We start from the raw sequence: 19,342 nt of genomic DNA, 5'->3' as shown, positions 1-19,342 counted from the left end.
TAGGACACGGGAATTCAGGGAAAATGGGTTAGTTAACTGTGGAGCAAGAAGGAAATTAAATTCAACTCTTCTTTTTGAAACTATAGATGTCTCTGCCTTTGTGTCATGAAACCTGTCTTATGGAACATATTTTGGGAGACTTATTTAAGTGCCAATCATTAAGAGCCAACTCATTAAGAATTCATTCAGAGAAAATAAATTTAATTGCATTCTAGATATTCTTCACACTTTGGGTTGAGTATCTAGGTCTTTTGGGCAGTTTAGAATCAAAGGCAGTGCTGTAACTCAGCACTGATACCCAAGGTGTTCTTTAGACATCAGAAGGCTTATTGTGACAGGCTGGACCTTTGAAAAAAGGGGAGAGAAAATTACGCAATAGTTTCTTCTCAAAAAACAGAAGGCCTTTGCTGTGACAGTAGGCTATTTTATTTGAAAATAAGATACTAGTATTGCCAAACACCAGGAAATAAACTACTGTTGCTATCAAATGTAAGGCTTTATCCTAACTGATGCTTTTTCTTGGCACAAATGAAGCTTTGCAAAAATAAGGAGGAAAGAAACCCGTGAAGGACAGAGATTAAACAGGTAGAAGGTAGCATCATTCTTGTGGACTGCCTGCTAGTTCATACCTGCTGAAGGTCTGGTCCAACGTCATGCTAGGTTTTTTCCTGTTGTTCCCTCCTGTTCTGTGGAGCCAACTTTCCTCCCTTTTATACTGGTTTGCCTTTTACTTCGCATAGTGTTTCCTGCATTATCCAGCAAGATGTAACTGTAATTTGAGTCTTACGTTTGAGTCTTAAATGGAGGCATGGAAAGAAGTGTTAAGAGCAGTGTAAACAGCTTTTCTTTTTCCTAGCCCCATGAAATTTGAGGGCATAATTTACTCTTTACATTTTTATATTTGCTTAGGAGAAGCCTTTAGCTGTATGTATGGCAAGTTTTTGTCATGTAATTGTTGGATTTACAATGTCACTATAAATGAGTATGTAGGTAGGATGACCAGTCACAAGAGAAGCACAAAAGATAACAAATGCTTGATTTTGTTTGCTTAAAACAGAATGGATGTGCTTTAGCAACTATAGTACTGTTTGTGCTTTTGTTTTAATAGCCAGAGTTGCTTTCAAAGTTGTACATTGTCCTTTCTCCAGCTGTTAAGTGTGTGGAAGGTTGTGATACAAGTTGTTTTTTTTCGAACAGGTCAAAATCTGGAAGGCTCTGAAAGGTCAGCTGTGTTTTTAGGTTTGGCATGGGAAAGAATGCCTTATTGTTGTACAGCAACTGCCAGAAGGGCTTCATGGGTCTTTTTTGGTAATTCAGTTTTGGTAATTTACGGGGTCACAGTCTCCTTCAGGCATTCACCTGCTCCAGTGTGGCGTCTTCTCTGGGCTGCAGGTGGAGATCTGCTCCACTGTGGAGCTCCATGGGCTGCAGAGAGACAGCCTGCCTCACCATGGGCTTCACCACGGGCTGCAGGGGCATCTCTGCTCCGGTGCCAGGAGCACCTCCTCTCCCTCCTTCTTCACTGACCTTGGTGTCTACAGAATTGTTGCGCTCACATTCTCACTCGTCTCTCCTGCTGCAGTTGCTGTTGCACAGCAACTTTACCCCTTCTTAAATGTGTTCTCCCAGAGGTGCTACCACCGTTGCTGATGGGCTCGGCCTTGGCCAGTGGCAGGTCAGTGCTGGAGCTGGCTGGCATTGGCCCTATGGGACACAGGGGAAGCTTCTAGCAGCTTTTCACAGAAGCCACTCCTGTGGCCCCCCGCTACCAAAACCTTGCCGTGCAAACCCAATACCTATGCAGAACAAAAATTTAACTGTGGTGGTTGCTCTTTTGAGGTCTTGATGCTTTGCCAAAGTGTTGAACAGATATGTTCTAACTTAGCTTAAATAGAAGTGGGAGGTAGGGTATTTCTGATCAGTTATATATGAACTGTGAATACATTCTGAGTTGGTGACCTTATTACATCCTGGTCTAGCTAATATAAACATTCAGACAAGTGTTTTATCCCATATATAGCCAGTATCCTGCTAACGTAGGGCTAGAGGAGTGCTCAAGAGCATGCTCAGCACAGCTTTCAGCAGTGAGTCAGGATCAAACATGTCTGTGGTGGTCTTAACAAACACTTGTACATTTGTCTAAGTTGGGTTTATAGAACATCTCAGTTAAATACTTCACAGCCTACTCCCATTAACTGCTCAATTTTTTCTTGAGAATTTTTTTCCTTGGTAAGTATTAATGTGAAAATATACTTTTGTTGCCTTTGAAATGTACAAAAGGCACCCAAGGGATAGTATTATCATTTAGGCTAATAAAACAATTTACTTGATTAACTTGAAAGGCACTGAGTTCCTTCTACAACACTTTTTAGCGGTAGTTCTTATTTTTCTTTCTGGCATTGGTGCATTCTTTATCATTTCACTTGGAGACAAACTTGTTGTTTCAACAGGAATATCTACAGCTAATTTGGCATTACATTTGGTATTTAATTTCCTAGCTGGAAACTGATGAAGGCTTTCTTTGGATGGTCTGTCGTTGTTAAGTGTTCCCTTCACAAAATATATTTCTTGCAAAGTGAGGTTAAGGAAATGTTTTGAGATGCTGCAGAGAGGGGAAGTAGTTAGCGTTGCCTTTGTTCCCTCTTTGCACAAATACATTGTTTATTTGGATAGGCCAGGTGAGACCCTTTCATTAATTTGGCATTTCTGATTTAAATGTTTCCTCTGTTAGGATTTTTGTGGTTTTTGTTTTCCCCCTCTAAATGTTTACAATACATAAAATACCAGGCTTCTATTAATATGTTTTTTTTCTTCTTCTAGCAAATGAAAACTACAGACAAGTAGCAATGTGTATTCTGTATCACATAAGCATGGATGATCGCTTTAAATCAATGTTTGCGTACACTGACTGTATCCCACAGGTATGTGCTTTTACATACGATGAGGTGGTAAAGATGCAGCTTTCCCTGTGCACGTCTCTTCCTCACTCATAGCAGAACTCCTACTGACACCCACAGGTGAAAGTGGGAACAACCACAGTGCTGCTGAGTCGGTAGTGAGCCACCTACTCGTCGGGCAGTCTGAATGTTCTTGCTGTCCTTTAATGGTCTCCGGAAAAAGGATAGGTGATATATTCTCTGTCAGTGCTGCTAACACTTGAGCTGCATCCATGAATTGATAAAAATACAGGTGACCTGATGAATTTCTACAGAAGATTGGGAATGCTTCAAAGAGATTAAAGCTTGAGCACAGCAGGTCCTTAGGGAACCTCATGGAAAGTATTTCCTTTACTGTTTTAGAAGGCATTCTTTTCTGATCCCATTGGGTATCAAAATTTCAACGTCTCCAGTGTTACAGGATATGAACTGGAAACCAGCCAAGCAGCGTTACATTGCTACATGACAGTTCCTTTTCCAACTGCAGGCATGCACAACAGGGGAGACTTGAAGACTATGGAAGGCTCTTCACCCATCTTTCAGGCTACAGTTTGTTGCATAACTTTTTGTCTCCGGTCATAGTCTTTGATCCAAGCACAGACACAATATTGTGGGTTTTCAGGGTTTGTTTTGGGTTTTGTGTGTATGGTTTATGTGTGGTTTGTTGTTTGTTTGGGTTTTTTTTAACAAATACCAAACCTTCTCTTACTGATCTTTTTCTCTGTCCTGATGAGGCTGGAGTTGAGAAAGGCTGCATTGCGTAAGTGTAAAAGCTCGCTGGTAGCATTTTCAGAATTGCACCATGGTATCTTCTTTCCTGCCAAACATGTTTTTAACATCAAATAAATCCAGAATGGGAAGTTGCCATGGAAAGTTTTCAGAGTGTTTCTGGTCATTATCTCATGACAAAAATGGTAATGTTTTTCCAAATACAGGAGGATTTTGGAGAATAGAGAGGGGAGAATTGGTGGGAATAACTAGTGCATGTTACAAAATGGTCCTGTAAACATCTTGCTGACTGCCTTTTCTGCCACAAGAAGCAAGTATATGTTAAGGCATGTGCATAATATAAGGGAGCTGCTTTGTTCTGAGCAGTTACTGGCCAAAGCAGAATTCATGCATTGTGTTTCAGGGCCCGCTTATGACATCCTTTCAGGGAATCTTGGCATGACTTTTAGATCACCAGTGCCAAATGTGAAGAGCTGTGGAAACTTCAGTGATACCATACTCTGTGCTTTGATGAACATCATTGTTCTGATAGGCAGTGACTGCTCAAAGTAGTGCTTACAGAGCTGTATCCGAAGGCTAATGGAGCAGGAAAGAAGTCCACTGCCTTCGTTGGACTTTGGCTATAGCTAAAAAATCGGAAGGATATTTATAGCTATTGATGCTTTTGTGGTTGATAAAATTATTCACAGATCACATCTGCCAGCTGTTCAAAAATGACAAGCTGGATAATCAGAGCATAAATTTTATTAATGAATGGTCAAAATTAGGACAGTTATTAAAGATGACAGAGGTAGCAGAAAACATGGGGAAGTGGATAAGGCATCAGGAGAAGAAAAAAAGGATTCCCTGCCATCTGATTCTACCCTGGAAAACCAAATTCTCTTTTCAATACTAGAATGTGCCCTTCTGCTGGTTTGTCTCCTTTTGAGGAACGGCGTACATCTAAATGGGCAAATACCCAATAATGAATGTTTAGCTGTTGTAGAAAGTGATTGGAAAACCCATCCCCTGTTGTCATTTTGAACAGGCGAAGTGCTTGACAAGGGCTTGCGCATGCTGTCCCAGGTAAACATCCCTCTGGATTGTAGGAGTTAGTGGGTGCTATTCTAGTAACAGTTAAAAGTGAGTATTAACAGTTCATTCTTGTTTAGACCTCAGCAATGCGTGTTTTGTTTAAATAGGTGCAAATGCCATCCAGATGCTTATAAAAGCCTTTATTGGTAATAACCTGGCCAATCAAAGGGCATGGTTAGGCAGTGATGTCATGGTGATATTTAATATTTTACCACAGAGCAGTGTGCAAGGTTGTCTGCAGCTACCCACATGTTTTCCACCACGGTTGTCCTGTTTGGCCCCTCTTTGATCTATAAGCTTCTTTTCAGCTTAATGCTGGTAAACGTCCTTTCTTGACAGCACCCTTTGCTCCTGTCCGCCATTATCTGCTGAAGTTCAGAAACCAGAGCATCACTTCAAACAGCAGAGTTAGGGAGTAGCTGGTCAGGAGAGATTCCTGAGGCATGCAGTTCTGGCATAATCATTCAAAGATGTTTGAGCTGGGCTTGGGGAGGGGGTTGGACAGAGGTGTATGTGAACAGAGAGCGGTGGGGGTTGGCCTCTGGTCACTGGTAAATAAGTGAAGGCAGGTGCCAGAGAGTCTAGACACAGTGATTTCAGTCCTGGTCTGTGGTATCTGATACTCAATATGGGACTTGTCTGATTGAACACTACTGCCTCTTCATTGCACATGCTGCAGTCTTTTTACTGCCTTCCTGTTAAATCAGTAAAAGATGACAATGGACATAGTAAAAGCAGAACAAATTTAATTTTAATATTTCCTATTTGGCAGCAATTACTCTTCCTTTTGAAGTGGCACAAGAAGCAATCAAATTAAATGAAGACATAATGGGAAACATGGAGCTCGTACGAAACTATTATTTTAAAATTTGAACCGCTTTAATTGAAACTGGATATATTTTTTTTCTTTTTATAGAGAAGTAGTTCAGTAATTAACAGTGTAATCCCATCTAGTTAAACATCTAATTTCCACAGATTTTGTATTGTGTAAGTAATGAGAATGTTTCCCTTCAAATTATTTGAAGGGTTTTAAAAATCTGTTTTTAAAGGTTTTGTAACAGAACAGTTGCAGGGGGTGATTTTTGAATGCTCATGTTCTACTTGTTAAGTGGTAACTTTCTTTTCTGGTTAATTCACTCTTATGTGACTGTCAGGCTGACGGATTTAATAAACTAGGGATTTTATAAGTTCTTAAAACAAACTAGGGAAACTTGATTCTACCTTTTTAAGAAAGGGAGGAAGAAATCAGTGATAGCTTTTAAATTAGTACACAAAAGTCCCAGAAAAAAAGATATTAATAACTATGTTGTAACCTAAATATTTTTGGGTTTTGTGGTTTGTGATTTTATTTGGGGTCCATTTGGAATCACAGCCTGCTATCTGGTAATAGATAAACATACAGAATTGCTGTAGTAAAATACTTTGGAGTGAAATTCCTGCAATCCTATTGTTCCTTCTTCCCCCCCCCTCCATGGGTTGTTTACCCACATTCTCTAGTGTTGAATGTGTTACAAACTGTCTTTCCACCAGGGGGCAAGCACACAAATATTTAATGATTAGTTGTTGCGATCTTCTCCCCCACCCCTTTTGGACACAAACTGAGCTGTGTTTTTTGTTCTTACGTCCCACTTATTTTTAGGTTCAGCTGTTTCTACTTCCAGTAATCTCGGTCTTGTCATCATACTGCTTTGCGTTATGATCTTCATGTGTCTTATGAACTGAGTGGGTTTTTGGACCAAATAGGGTGACATCCTGCAGCCCCTCAATGAGGAAGCCGTGCAGCTTGTCTGCCATGGTTAGAAACAGAGAAAAAGAAATGGATGTATTTGAGTCATGTTCGTATATTCAATATGCCATTTCAAAAAATGTTCATATTGACCAAAACGAGAGTAGATAGCCTGTGATGTAATGGACAATACAGGCACCAAGTGTATAAAATGATGGCAATCTGTAGGTTATTTGCCTAAGGAATCATCTGGGAATTCACTGACATGGAGTGGTTGGAACAGCACTACAGGCGATTGTCTACTTGTGTTAACCCAGGTTTTTACGCCCTGTTACCAAAAGAATAGGACTGCTACTGAGAAGTCTTTGGTATATGGCAGTGTTCAACTCTAGCAATGGAATCTGCAAAGATAAAACATCTTGTTGTAGGTACACTACAGCTAATTTACCTATCAACAGAGTAATCTCAAAGCAAAATAGTAGTAGAATTATCCTGCAATTAAGTATCTGTTTACAGAGTCATAATTTTATTAAACAACCAGGTATTAATGCCACTTTCTGTGTAACTAAGTTTTTTTCTATATTAAATCTACCTAAACTTTCAAAACAAATTTATCCACTCACAAGTTTAAAAAACAGGAAAAATAAAAAGTTCAGTGGTAGCAATAAAATGTAACTAACCCAAGTTACTTTAAGGTGATGAGTGACTGCCATTTTTGCCACTTTATAAGCATTGTTATCCACAAATAATGGAACTATACATCTTGTGCCCTTGACCTTTGTAACTTTATTGTGCCCATAGAAATGCTGAATATTAATTAAAAAAAAAAATTAAGTGTGTTTGTGTTTCTTGGCAGTTAATGAAGATGCTTTTTGAATGTCCTGATGAGCGAGTTGACCTAGAACTTATTTCTTTCTGTATTAATCTTGCTGCTAACAAAAGAAATGTACAACTTATCTGTGAAGGTAAGTGTACTGAAATTTTACTGTTTTCTTGCAGATGACAACACTTATATATATATATTTTTATATACGTACATATATTATGTATTACTGAGTTATTTATACATTTACATATGTACATAAAAAATGAAGTGCACCTGTTTAGGTAATGTTCACAAGCAAATGGCCATATCCTCCCCAAAATTGATCTTGATGGCAGGAGTGACACTGAGTAGCCGCATATACCCACATCGCTCATACGTGCATGTAGTTCTGTAAAACATGCTGATGACATTACTCTGGGTAACTATGGCTGTATAGAGAGATCAAGATTTTGTTCTACCTGGTGCCTGAAGTCCATCTTCAGCTAATCAGTGTTTCACCTGCCAGTACCAAATTAATAGCACAGTAAATGTCATTGAGTTGCTTCTTTCCATTATTATTTTTCTTTAAATTGAGCGTCTTTTGGGTTCTAGTGTTTTGCTACATGGTATAGATGGGTTCTGCATTTCATTCAGTAGCTCTCTAGATTGCTTTTCATGTTTTGTTATTTTCATACTAGCAGTTTTAAGTGGAACATTATTATTCAGTAGCTCTAATTTTCACTTGTGCTCAAAATTTTCACTATGAACTACTGCACTAAATTGCTAGACTTTAAAAGGGACAATTGCAATCAATGGGTTCTGTGGCCAGCAATTCCACTTTAAAATTTTCTGCATAGCTCTGTAGAAGGGGGAGCAAGGAGATACAAATTTATATTAAAGGTAGAAATGAAATTCAAACTAGTAGCACTTATTAGATAGGCAAGGTGATCTTTTGGAAACATAGTGGTAACAGTGGGACTTGCCCTGTGCAATCAAGTACTTCAAATCTGTCTGTGTCTGTTATGTGTATACCCACATAATGGTCTACATGACTGGTAAATAATCTTGTAAAACCATAACAATGTATTTATTCCATGGAGTAGAGAGAGAAGTCTCTGAGCTAACACCAACAGCTGTGCTGCATCTCCACTCACTGCACTGATGACAGGATAATGGTTCAGATCTAGAACTTTTCTTGGTCTGAATAAATAACTAGCACACCGGAAGCATTTAGTTACTTATCTAACTTTGAGTGTCCCATGGGTATGTATGGTCATAGTTGTTTTAGACAAGCTATAGAATTTATACAGATCAGGTCTGGTCTTGTCTTTTCAGCTTTGACTTGGAAGAAGAAATAGTTCCTGTGTAGATTCTTCACTTTTTCCTTTTAAACTTTTCAAAGTTAAAGGTGTGGTTTTTTGTGTGTGGTGTTTATTTGATTGGCCAATACTTTCCTCTTTTTTTTTATTTGGAGGATTCCTGAAGTGTTTGCTTCTTTTCAGGAAATGGCTTGAAAATGTTAATGAAGCGGGCTTTGAAATTTAAGGACCCATTGTTAATGAAGATGATCAGGAATATTTCACAGCATGACGGTCCAACTAAAAGCCTGTTTATTGTAAGTACTATCTGTTACCTAACATGGTCTCTGATTCTTCCTACTGGAAAAGACTGGCTTTGGAGAGCTGCTGTGTTTTGTCTTTACAGGGTGTCCAGTTTAAGTTTTCTTGGCTGTCATGGCTTGATGTATGTTTTGTTTTATAAGGCTACCTCAACTGGTAGATCAGGATTTGGATCCCTCACTACAGAGAAAACAGGTCCTAAGCTGTATCCAGTATACCCCTGTTCCAAAACAAACAAAACCAAGCAAACAAAAAAACCCAACTGCTAGGGTACACATCGTAACAATTATTAATTATCCTAAATCTCTGCTTTTAGAGCTAGAGGGAAAAATGAGGGTGTTTTTTTTCACTGTGCCAAGTGGTTTGTATAAGTAGATATTCTAAAATTTCAAATAGTTTGAGTTAACCATGTAAAGCTGCCCTTTCAGAAGAAGGGGGGGAAACACAACATCCTAATTGTGGCCATTTTAAATGTACTGTTAAAAAGAAAATTGAATATCAAATTCTCTTAAAGTAGTATGGAATAAGTAAGTAAAATCCATGACTCTCCTGTTAATGTCCACTGAAAGTGTGGTAGTTATTTCTCAAAGTCTCTCAGGGAGAGGACTCCATTACTGTAACATTTCTCTCCTTCTCAGGGAGAGGACTCCATTACTGTAACTAACGCAGTATGGTGGTTGCTATCTTTCCCTTATTTTCTAACAGCTTTCTCAAACTGCGTGTGTAGTAGCTACTTTTGGAACATCTGAACAAATGATCCACATCTCTTGAAAGTGAAAGAATGGAGAGGAAGAATGCTGAAATGTTTTCTTGGATCATTCTTCAACTGAAATTGAAACTGCCTTATTAGCCCTTATTTCAGCAGAAAAGTCTCCTTAATGTTCTTTTGAGAACCAGTTTTGATTTGACTAAGTTGTGAGTTCTTCAGAACCCCAGATTATTCACCTGTAATGTTTGTTGCTGTATTTCCCCTAGGATTATGTTGGTGATTTAGCAGCTCAAATATCAAATGATGAAGAGGAGGAATTTGTGATTGAATGCCTGGGAACACTTGCAAATTTGACCTTACCAGATCTGGACTGGGAACTTGTGCTGAAAGAGTACAAACTGGTTCCATACCTCAAGGATAAACTAAAACCAGGTCTGTACAAAGTTTGGTTAGTCTTTCAAAGTTGAGTCTCTCAAAGAATACTTAGAGTGCTCTTTCAGAGTAGAGTCTGCTTACCTTTGTAATTTGTGATTGTTTGGGGAAACACAACATTGAAGAACAGAATCATATTTACAGAGAAATATACAACTGCCACAAGATTAATGATTTCTAAGAGGTAATACTTTCTGCCTTCTGACTTACCAGGTTCTGCAGAAGACGACCTCGTTTTAGAAGTGGTGATAATGATTGGAACAGTTTCTATGGATGACTCTTGTGCTGCTCTGCTGGCTAAATCTGGAATCATTCCTGCGCTCATTGAGCTTCTAAATGGTATATTGCCATGTCTGATGTTTGGTCTTGTTTTCCATAAAAGTTTAGTTGATGCAGCTGTGCTGTAACAGAATGCACCATTCATTTTCTCTTGCAAGGCAGGTGGGTGTTTTGTGTATGAAAGGAGGAGCAATTGCCTCATTATTAATAGAGAGATACTGACTAGTGGTCTAGTAGATTTGATTTTTTTCCTGCATCTCCACAACTTTTGCTGCAATCTGTAGTCTTTCTACTTGACTGGAACAGGGAAGAAAATGCTCATTTTGTGTTGTCAGGAGATGAAATCTCATGCATACCATTGAACTATCTAGCTGACATGTAAGAGCTGGGCTTTCTCTAAGCATTAAGGGATTCTAGTTGTGAGATCTGAAACCACGGTGTGGTGTATTTTTGTTTGGTTTTTTTTTTCCTTGCAGCTCAACAGGAAGATGATGAGTTCGTCTGCCAGATCATCTATGTATTTTATCAGATGGTCTTCCACCAAGCCACCAGAGATGTCATTATCAAGGAAACCCGTATCTTTTTAAAGATGAAACATCTAGAATTATAGGACTTAATTTGCCATCACTGATATTTGGCCTATATTTCACTTGCATAAATCTCCTGATCTCAGAGGTTTCTTTGTAAATGGTTTATTTCAGCTCAAGAAAAAATCCAAGCAATGTAGGCGTGTAGAGAAACTGCGAGATTAATAGTAGAGATTAAAAGTTAGTTTGGGAGGCAGGGTAAGAGGGGAATCACTAGACCAGATGACCCATTAGTTCCTATCCAGTCTGAATTACTGTATGAATTTGTTTTGCAAATCAGAGCCAAAAACATAGTCCATAGGAAAACTTACACAGAACATAGACAAACCTCTTGCACTGCACCATTGTATGTTACATAGTCTGAAGTTATGTGCATTAGAATACTTTAACAGCATTCTTCTTTATATCAGTCTAGACAACATAGATAATGCCTGCTCTGTATTTTTCATCCATCTAATTTTTCTTTGAATTTTATGTTTGTCAAAAGTCTCCTAACCTCTTCCCGCTATGGAGGTTTTGATTTCTGTTCTGGTTTTCTTCTTTCTCCTGTTTTCACCTGTCTGTTGATGACTGAATCTGTTCTTCAGTTTCCTCATGTCATGGATCTATTGCATTTTTGTGTGTGTGTGTGCGTGTGTGTGTATTAAAAAAAAAATATAACTTCAGTCTTCACTTTCTTTCAGTCACTGCTGATGTTGAGCTTATTCAGATGATCCAAAAAACTGTGGAAAGAGACACAAGGTGTCTTTGTGGGTCTTAACTGAATGTTAAATTTTATTGAAACATAAAGAATAGGTTGAATGGGGCCATTGTAGGGATAGCAGATTAGTGATTACTTTGCTAACAATACAAGGACTACTTCTTAACGTCGTTTTTCCTTTATGCTCTGTGGAATATCTGAGAAATCATTTGGGATGTTGTTCTTTGTCTCATGTTTAGACTCCTATGTGGCTAGCTTTAAAAAAAAAAAAAAAATTTTGTATCTCTCTAATCTCTTTATATCTGTAATGATAAAGCACCCATAGCTGAACAACGCTTTTCTCATTCAAATTGAACATGACTAGTATTAATGCTATCATTTGCACAATAGATTATCTTAAATATGTTTGAGATACAAACATTGGAAACCTTTTTTTAAAACAAGAAAACTCCCTAAAGATTACAAAAGTAACAGTCTCAAAAGATTAAACTGTTCCACAGAATCTGTGCTTTTTGGACTAACATGTTTGGTGCATGGATTTCCTGTAACAGATGAGAATGTATTTTCTTTGTAAGGGACATACAATTTTTCTTCAGCAATTCTGAAGAATATTTGGGTATCTTAAAATGTGATTTTTTTTTTTTTTTTTAAAGTGATTGGGGAAGGCTGCTGAACTTCACATGTGTTGGAAAGTTCCTGACTATGTTTCCTAATGAAATTTGCAGTTGGAAGATAGCAGGGCTGTGAAAAAAGTAGCTTTTATCCTTAACAGTTTCTTTCCAGAGGCTCCAGCATATCTTATAGACCTGATGCATGATAAAAATGCTGAGATTCGCAAAGTTTGTGACAACACTCTGGATATAATAGCGGTAGGTCTGATTTTTTTTATCATCTGTCCTTCAAAGAACCTCTTTGCATGAGATTGCTACTTAGTTATTTTAGAACTGTAACTTGGAAATTGAGAATATTTTTTGTGCGTGGCTTTCTAATCACATACATAAAAGGTGAATTTACATGAGACAATGACAGTCGTTAATCTAGGCTGTGTACCAAACTTCCATAAAGTGCATATATACTTCGAAAATTCGTATCAGTTAGCTTTATGCTACAGACACTTTTAAAGAGTGCTTTTATACTTAAATAAATCACATTATATAAGTATGTATAGCTTTTATTATTTCTTAGTTCTCCAAGTGGCTCCTGTTACCCAGCAGGTTTTTTTCAGCTTTTCTACATCACCTGATGCCAATACTTGTTTCAAAAAGAAAATGTGGGTGGCAGTCCTAAAGCTGGTTGTTTTCTGCTGAGGAAACAGTCACTATAATATTGAATTTTTTAATATTGTCTTCAACTCCTTGGGTAGGTTTCCTTTAGCTAATGTGACTTAGTTTCTCTAACTATCCATTGATCACAATAAACTTTGGGGACAGTTGTTTTTTTTTAAGTGCGAACTTGGAAAAAAAGAAAGTATACTAAATTATGAAGTGCTGTTGCTTTATCAGCGCTTACAGCATGTATAGCATGTATAATCTGCTTCTGGGGATCCTCAACTCTAGAAGCATTAATATTTTCTATGGTGGTGTTCCTTGAAGTAAAGACATTGTGAAACTGATTCTACTTAAAAGTTGAATTCCATTGTTAAAATTCCTCCCGACCTGTTTAACTGGCTTGACTTTTATTGACAAAAAGAAATTTCAGCATTTCGTAGTGTCTTAGGATTGTACAGACTGTACATCGTTTTGGATGTAGAGTAGCTATCATGAAATTAAATCTCATAGCCAAAGAGCTTAACTTTGAGTCAAGTAGTGTCTTTGACTACTTTAATGCTTTTATCTGCTTAGTTTCTACTTTAGTTGAATTACACATATTGCAGCTTGTTCTCTGAAAGGTTTAATACCGTGTAAGACCTAACTTACACTGCACAATACTGTAGTCTATTTTGTCTTTTTCTGTTATACTCATTAGTAATGCTTTCTAATTTAATACTCATTTAAAGAAAGAAGTTAAATGACATAATATTTTTCTGTGTTGGAATTCTTTTTCTCTGGCTCTGTTTTCGCTTCATGGAGGTATGGAATGAAAATCATGCTCCACGTCAAGAGTTGGCATTGATGTTCATTAAGGGCAAGATTTCAACTAAGATGAATTTACACTTAGTACTTATTTATGATGGGCATTATGTTCAGCTTACCAAGATCAGTTATTTTCAGGGACATCATGAGTAGAAACAGTAGAAAGATTTTTATCTTCTGGATGAGGCCGGACAATCTGAGTGCTTCCAACACTCGTTTTATCTTGGAGCCAGTGCAATTTCCAAGCATCTCAGGTGTTGTGTTGTTCATATGGGGGAGCTTTACAATGTGGTACATAATAATGTTACTAACATAGTAGTATGTAGTTACTGAAAAATTAAGGAACATTTATAGAATCTAGAAGAATAAATACATTAAGGCAGCTTCATATTCAATATTAACATCTGAGTAAAATGTACTTGGCTTTTTTTTCCTTTCTAAGATTCTAAGAAGAGGTAATCTTTATGCTAGCCATGAGTAAATGAGGAGTGCTATGATAATGGATGGGAAAGGCTTCTCAACTTGCAAGAAGCACTGGACAGGACTTCTATGGCCCTGAGGAAGAATAAAGGGAGGAAATGATGTAGTAGTGCTGTTACTGGGAGCAGGGGAGAAGATATCAATCATATACTGAGAGTAGTTTGCTTGGTGGTAAATTTTTTTTTCCCTTTGGTTGTGGAGCAGTACCACACTTAGAATGGTGTTCACTGCTAAGTTAGGAGAGTTCCCTTTCTGAGAAGGTCTTTTTACCTTTATTATCTAGCTGTTGGGTTATAAGTTGCATAAACCATAACTAACACCGTGCCCCTGTGGAGAATGGGAAGCACAATATGCCCTCTTTTCTCAAAGACAGAGAACCAGGGCCTGCACTTTGGTCACAACAACCCCATGCAATGCTACAGACTTGGGGAGGAGTGGCTGGAGAGCTGCCTGGCAGAAAAGGACCTGGGGTGCTGGTTGACAGCCAGCTGAACATGAGCCAGCAGTGTGCCCAGGTGGCCAAGAAGGCCAACAGTGTCCTGGCCTGTATCAGAAATAGTGTGGCCAGCAGGAATAGGGAAGTGATTGTACCCCTGTACTTGGCACTGGTGAGGCCACACCTCGAATACTGTGTTCAGTTTTGGGCCCCTCACTACAAGAAGTATGTTGAGGTGCTCAGGCGTGTCCAAAGAAGGGCAACGAAGCTGTTGGGGCATCTGGAGCACAAGTCTTATGAGGAGCTGCTGAGGGAACTGGGCTTGTTCAGTCTGGAGAAGATGAGACTCAGGGGAGACCTTACCACTCTCTACAACTACCTGAAAGAGGGTTGTGGCAACGAGGGTGTTGGTCTCTTCTCCCAAGTAACCAGCAATAAGGCGAGAGGAAATGTCCTCAAGTTGCGCCAGGGGAGGTTTAGACTGGATATTAGGAAAAATTTCTTTATGGAGAGAGTGGTCAAGCATTGGAACAGGCTGCCCAGGGAGGTGCTGGAGTCACTGTCACTGGAAGTATTCAAAAAATGTGTAGACATGGCACTTTGGGACATGGTTTAGGGGGCATGGTGGTGTTGGGTTAACGATTGGACTTGATGATCTTGAAGGTCTTTTCCAACCTTAGTGATTCAGTGAACCACTAATTGATTGCTTTCTTGGCAATATTGTAAGCTGGTTGCGCATTGTCTCCCAGGACCAAAAAATCACAGGCAAAAAAGGCAACAGGTTCTTGATGGTGATAGGAGAAAATGAGAAATGGTAAGTTACTAGAACCTCAGACCTTGATAGGTGTTTTGTTATTCAGCTCAGAGGATATGGTAAAGTAGCCTGTAAACACTGAGGTGTTCGGTTGCGTGGCAATTTTACATCAGTGCCTTCTGAGGTGTCTGAACAGACAGTTTCTAAGATTGGTGAAACTTTTTATCTATGCTAAATCCACAACAAGAAGAACTTAAGTTTTCAGTCTTGTTGTTCCGTATGTGCTGACAGGATTAGTTCTTCTGATGGAAATCAGAAAGTAGATGTTGTAGAAAAGAGATTTGAAAGCAATTTCTTCTCAGGGAGACAAATGTTTCTTTCACTCATCAATAAGCTCTATATACTGTGATTGAAATAACGCTGAAGAAAATCAGATGCCTTATAAGCCTTAGGGGAGATGTGCTTTCTGTAGTAAAGTAATTGTCACAGAAATTATGGAAATGTTACACTAGTGATGATTTGTTTAATATAGCTTGGCTGGACTCTGCCATTGATGAATTGAAACAGATGTGCTGCTTTAGCATAGTATGTACTGGGTAGTCTTGGCTTTGCACTGGTAGATGCGAGAGATCCATTTTGTTGAAAAGAAAGTCTGTGTTGATAATTTAGGAATGCTGCAGTCTCGTGCCACGTGCTGAGTCTTGACACCAAGCAGCTAGTTTAGCGTACTTGTACACCTAAAGCGAGACAAGTCGCATGGCTCACCTGAAAGCCTGGAATCAACAGCTGGTGTAGGAGTCTCAAGCAAATGAAGTTCCCTTTTCTTCTGGCTTGGAAGCCTGGATATCTGCAACTCAAAGCTTGTGGAAAGAAATGTCAGCTTGCTCAAGATGGCTTCACTCTGGTCACCTAAGACAATATTATGAAGAGCTGAGGTGTTTACGTATATATCATGTTTTTCATCCTTTTTCTGTTCCTAGCTCAGTCTTATGGCAGTTAAATGATTTTACTCATTTATTCAAAGGATATTTAATTAACCATAACCAGATCCTTGCATTCTGTATTCCAAGCCTTCCCTCTACCCCATTTCCCCCCACTTTCCTATTCAGTGCTTTGAGTCCAGGCCTGCTGTACCAACTTGTTTTCCTTATGATCAAGAGGGGATTATTATGCTTCCTGCTGAAGCAAAACACCTGCTAGGTAGCTACAGCATTGTCCATGTGGTTTAGGAAGGGCCTCATGCCTAAGGTGTTTTTCCAGTGCTCATTCTTTGCCCCAGGTGTTTGTAATGAATGCCAAACAACTTGTGCCTGATATGGAAAGCTGTGTTAATGAATGGCTTGCGTCTTTCTGTGTTAGCTAAGTGCCCTGACACAAGTCCTCCATTTTGGGAATGCTGGAATTTCATATAAGAAGCAGGAATGTGCTGTGAACCCTCAGTGCACTGGGATTTGGGGCCAGCTGTGGAAGATGTTGGCCAGCTCCCGTGGAATCAAGGAAGAGCAGACCACAGGGATTTGGTGGGGGCTTTATTTGAATAGTCAGGGTACTCTGAAAATAGATAACCTTTGACTCCAGCTTGGTGTCCTCTTTCCATGAAGAGTGCTGTAGTCACTCCAGGAAAAAGGGTTCTCCTTTCACTTGTCAAGACTCCGCCTTTCTGTGATGTCTCTTGTTCTGCTGTTATCCTCTAACAATCATGAATACAGAGGGGTGGGCAGAAGAGCATCTAGAGTGTGGGGCTGCAGGCTGAACTGTTGACATGTGTTTTCACTGATCAACTTCTGCATTATTAAATTTGCAATCAGTCTGCTTTGGTGCTGGTAGCTTGTTGTGGCAAAGATTGCGCACCCAGAAGGAAAGGCTCTACTTGGACTAGAAGAATAACCACACTGCAGGCAGCATTAGATAGGGCAGGTGTGTCCTGATTGTTTTTGTCTTCACGTAAACATGTCTTGGACAGATTTCCTTCTGGCATTGGTGCTTGCTCTTTGGAGTTGTAAGACTAGGAAGGTGAGCCAAACCACTGATCTCTGCTACTTTCAAAACAGCTTGCCAATGAGATACCTTACATTCCTTCAAAGGGGAAAAAAAAGTTTCTCTCTTCAGCTGTTGACAATATAGGAACCCTATGGATGGTGTGCATTTTATGTAGGCACCTAAATTTAAGGGGTGTGAATGTTTACTCTTTTCTCTGCCTTGCTGTGAGTTTCATATCACAGGTTTCGATTAGCTTCCCATCAGGACATATTTAGTGATGAACCTGATTGTGAAGAAGTGATTGTGGGCTGAACAGGTGTAAGTGGTAGAAGGATTTTTTTTTTTTTTGAATGAATTGCCCTCCGGTGGTACTTACCCTAAGGTAGGTGTCGTAGACACCTGCAGAAGGTGATCCATAACATCTGTTTCTCTCCTTGCTTTATAGAGGCACATAGTTCAAATGACATGCTTAACTTCTGGATAGCTAGACAAGATGAATCTTTTCTTTCTTAATAAATGGTAAACCATGTGTTTTAGGGATGGTTGAATAATGAAGAATGTAACATACCACCAACTACAGCCTTGAACATAATGAGCATTCTACTTACTGTATAGCAGTTTTAGTTCAGTGTGAGGAATGACATCAAATGAACCCTATTATAGACCCAATTAAAGGGCAACCACATTAAAGTGAAAAGGAAAATCTGTTTTTCATCAGCTGAGAGAGAACACAAAGCAGATCTGTGTAGCTCTATGTTATCCTATAGTGTGTTAATCAGATACAAGGTGTGACGGAAGCCAGTGACAAAGGGGACCCCTGATAGGGAACAGACACGCTCTGATAATAGGCCAGTTAACGCTTCATAATATTTCAATGGTTCAGTAGTAAACAAAGTTGGAAGTAGAACTTCAAAAAGGATGGCACATTCCTCGCAGAGTCAAACCATACATCTTCTATGACACTTCTGGATTTATGGAAACCGAATGTTAAAAACAGTGATGTCAGGGAGCTCCAAAGAGAATAAAATCAACCTTCAGGATTCCTCCTTTTATGTTTCTGAACATGCAATATTGGGGGGGGGGGGGGGTGTGGAGAATAGGCACATTCCATCCACAGTCTTCTCATTCCCCCAATTGCTGCTTTTCTAACTGACATTTAAAAGGACTGGAGGGCACAAAGCTATGTTTGTATCTCCATGGTGTTTAGTTTTCTGGTTTCATTTTTGCAGGAATTCCTTAGTAAAGAAGGTGTGCTTCATGTGTTTAAAAAACAAAACCCAACCAAAAAAAACCCCACACAAAATAAATTTAAAAAAAAAGGGGGTTAATAGCTCAGAATATAATTACTGGAAGACTTGGTGTGTTTTAGGGAATTGTTTTGCTCTAAATTTCTTTAATTTCTTCGTGCCTTTTGGATGTAGTCCTGCATTTACAGATTTTCTTCCATTCTGATGTTATTCTATTCATCATTTATCAAGTGATGTTGCTGCACATTTCTGTGGAAAATCCACAGGCATATTCCTGATCTAGCAGTACTTAGATGAACTTTTTTTGTCCTGAGGTTATGTAAATCGTTGTAGATTATTGCAAATCATCTTTTTCTAGGATTGCTGCCAGAATGAAACTTTTGACAAAACTGATCATTGATCTGATTCTAGTGTGGTCACTTTGCTCTTGTTGCTCATTCATTGTGAAATGCAAGGTACAAATATAACAAAGTAGCCAAACTGCTTGAACTGATAACTTGTGATTTTTAAGTTATGTACAAATATGCTCAATCTTATAGTTGCTAATTTGCCAATCATTTGCTAATCCTGTTTTCCAAAATTTAGATGAATCATTGGGATAAAATACCTGGGAATTTTAAGCCTCTTAATATAGGATGGGAAGTGTAGAACACATAGGAATATTCTGCCCTGTTGTCATTGTTTAAAGAAAAAATCAGTTAGTATCTGAGAAATGATAAATGATTTTTTTTTTTTATAAGTATATAAGAAGTTCATGTCTATTTGTGACAGACATTC

General features: G+C 38.7%; 1 protein-coding gene across 1 annotated transcript in view; it reads left to right on the top strand.

The window, feature by feature from the left end:
- KIFAP3 (kinesin associated protein 3) overlaps nt 1-19,342 on the top strand; it is a gene marked incomplete at its 3' end in the record, with an annotated part of 74,606 nt that overhangs the window by 27,695 nt on the left and 27,569 nt on the right. The window contains exons 11-17 of the mRNA XM_082002614.1: nt 2,821-2,921; nt 7,322-7,430; nt 8,773-8,885; nt 9,865-10,030; nt 10,244-10,369; nt 10,786-10,884; nt 12,380-12,465. Of these exons, the coding sequence (XP_081858740.1) occupies nt 2,821-2,921; nt 7,322-7,430; nt 8,773-8,885; nt 9,865-10,030; nt 10,244-10,369; nt 10,786-10,884; nt 12,380-12,465 (800 nt within the window). The remainder of the gene's footprint in view (nt 1-2,820; nt 2,922-7,321; nt 7,431-8,772; nt 8,886-9,864; nt 10,031-10,243; nt 10,370-10,785; nt 10,885-12,379; nt 12,466-19,342) is intronic.

This window comes from Phaethon aethereus, assembly GCF_964289735.1.
Source record: "Phaethon aethereus genome assembly, chromosome: 8".
Taxonomy (NCBI): Eukaryota; Metazoa; Chordata; class Aves; order Phaethontiformes; family Phaethontidae; genus Phaethon; species Phaethon aethereus.
This window is presented reverse-complemented; position numbering and strand designations above follow the sequence as displayed.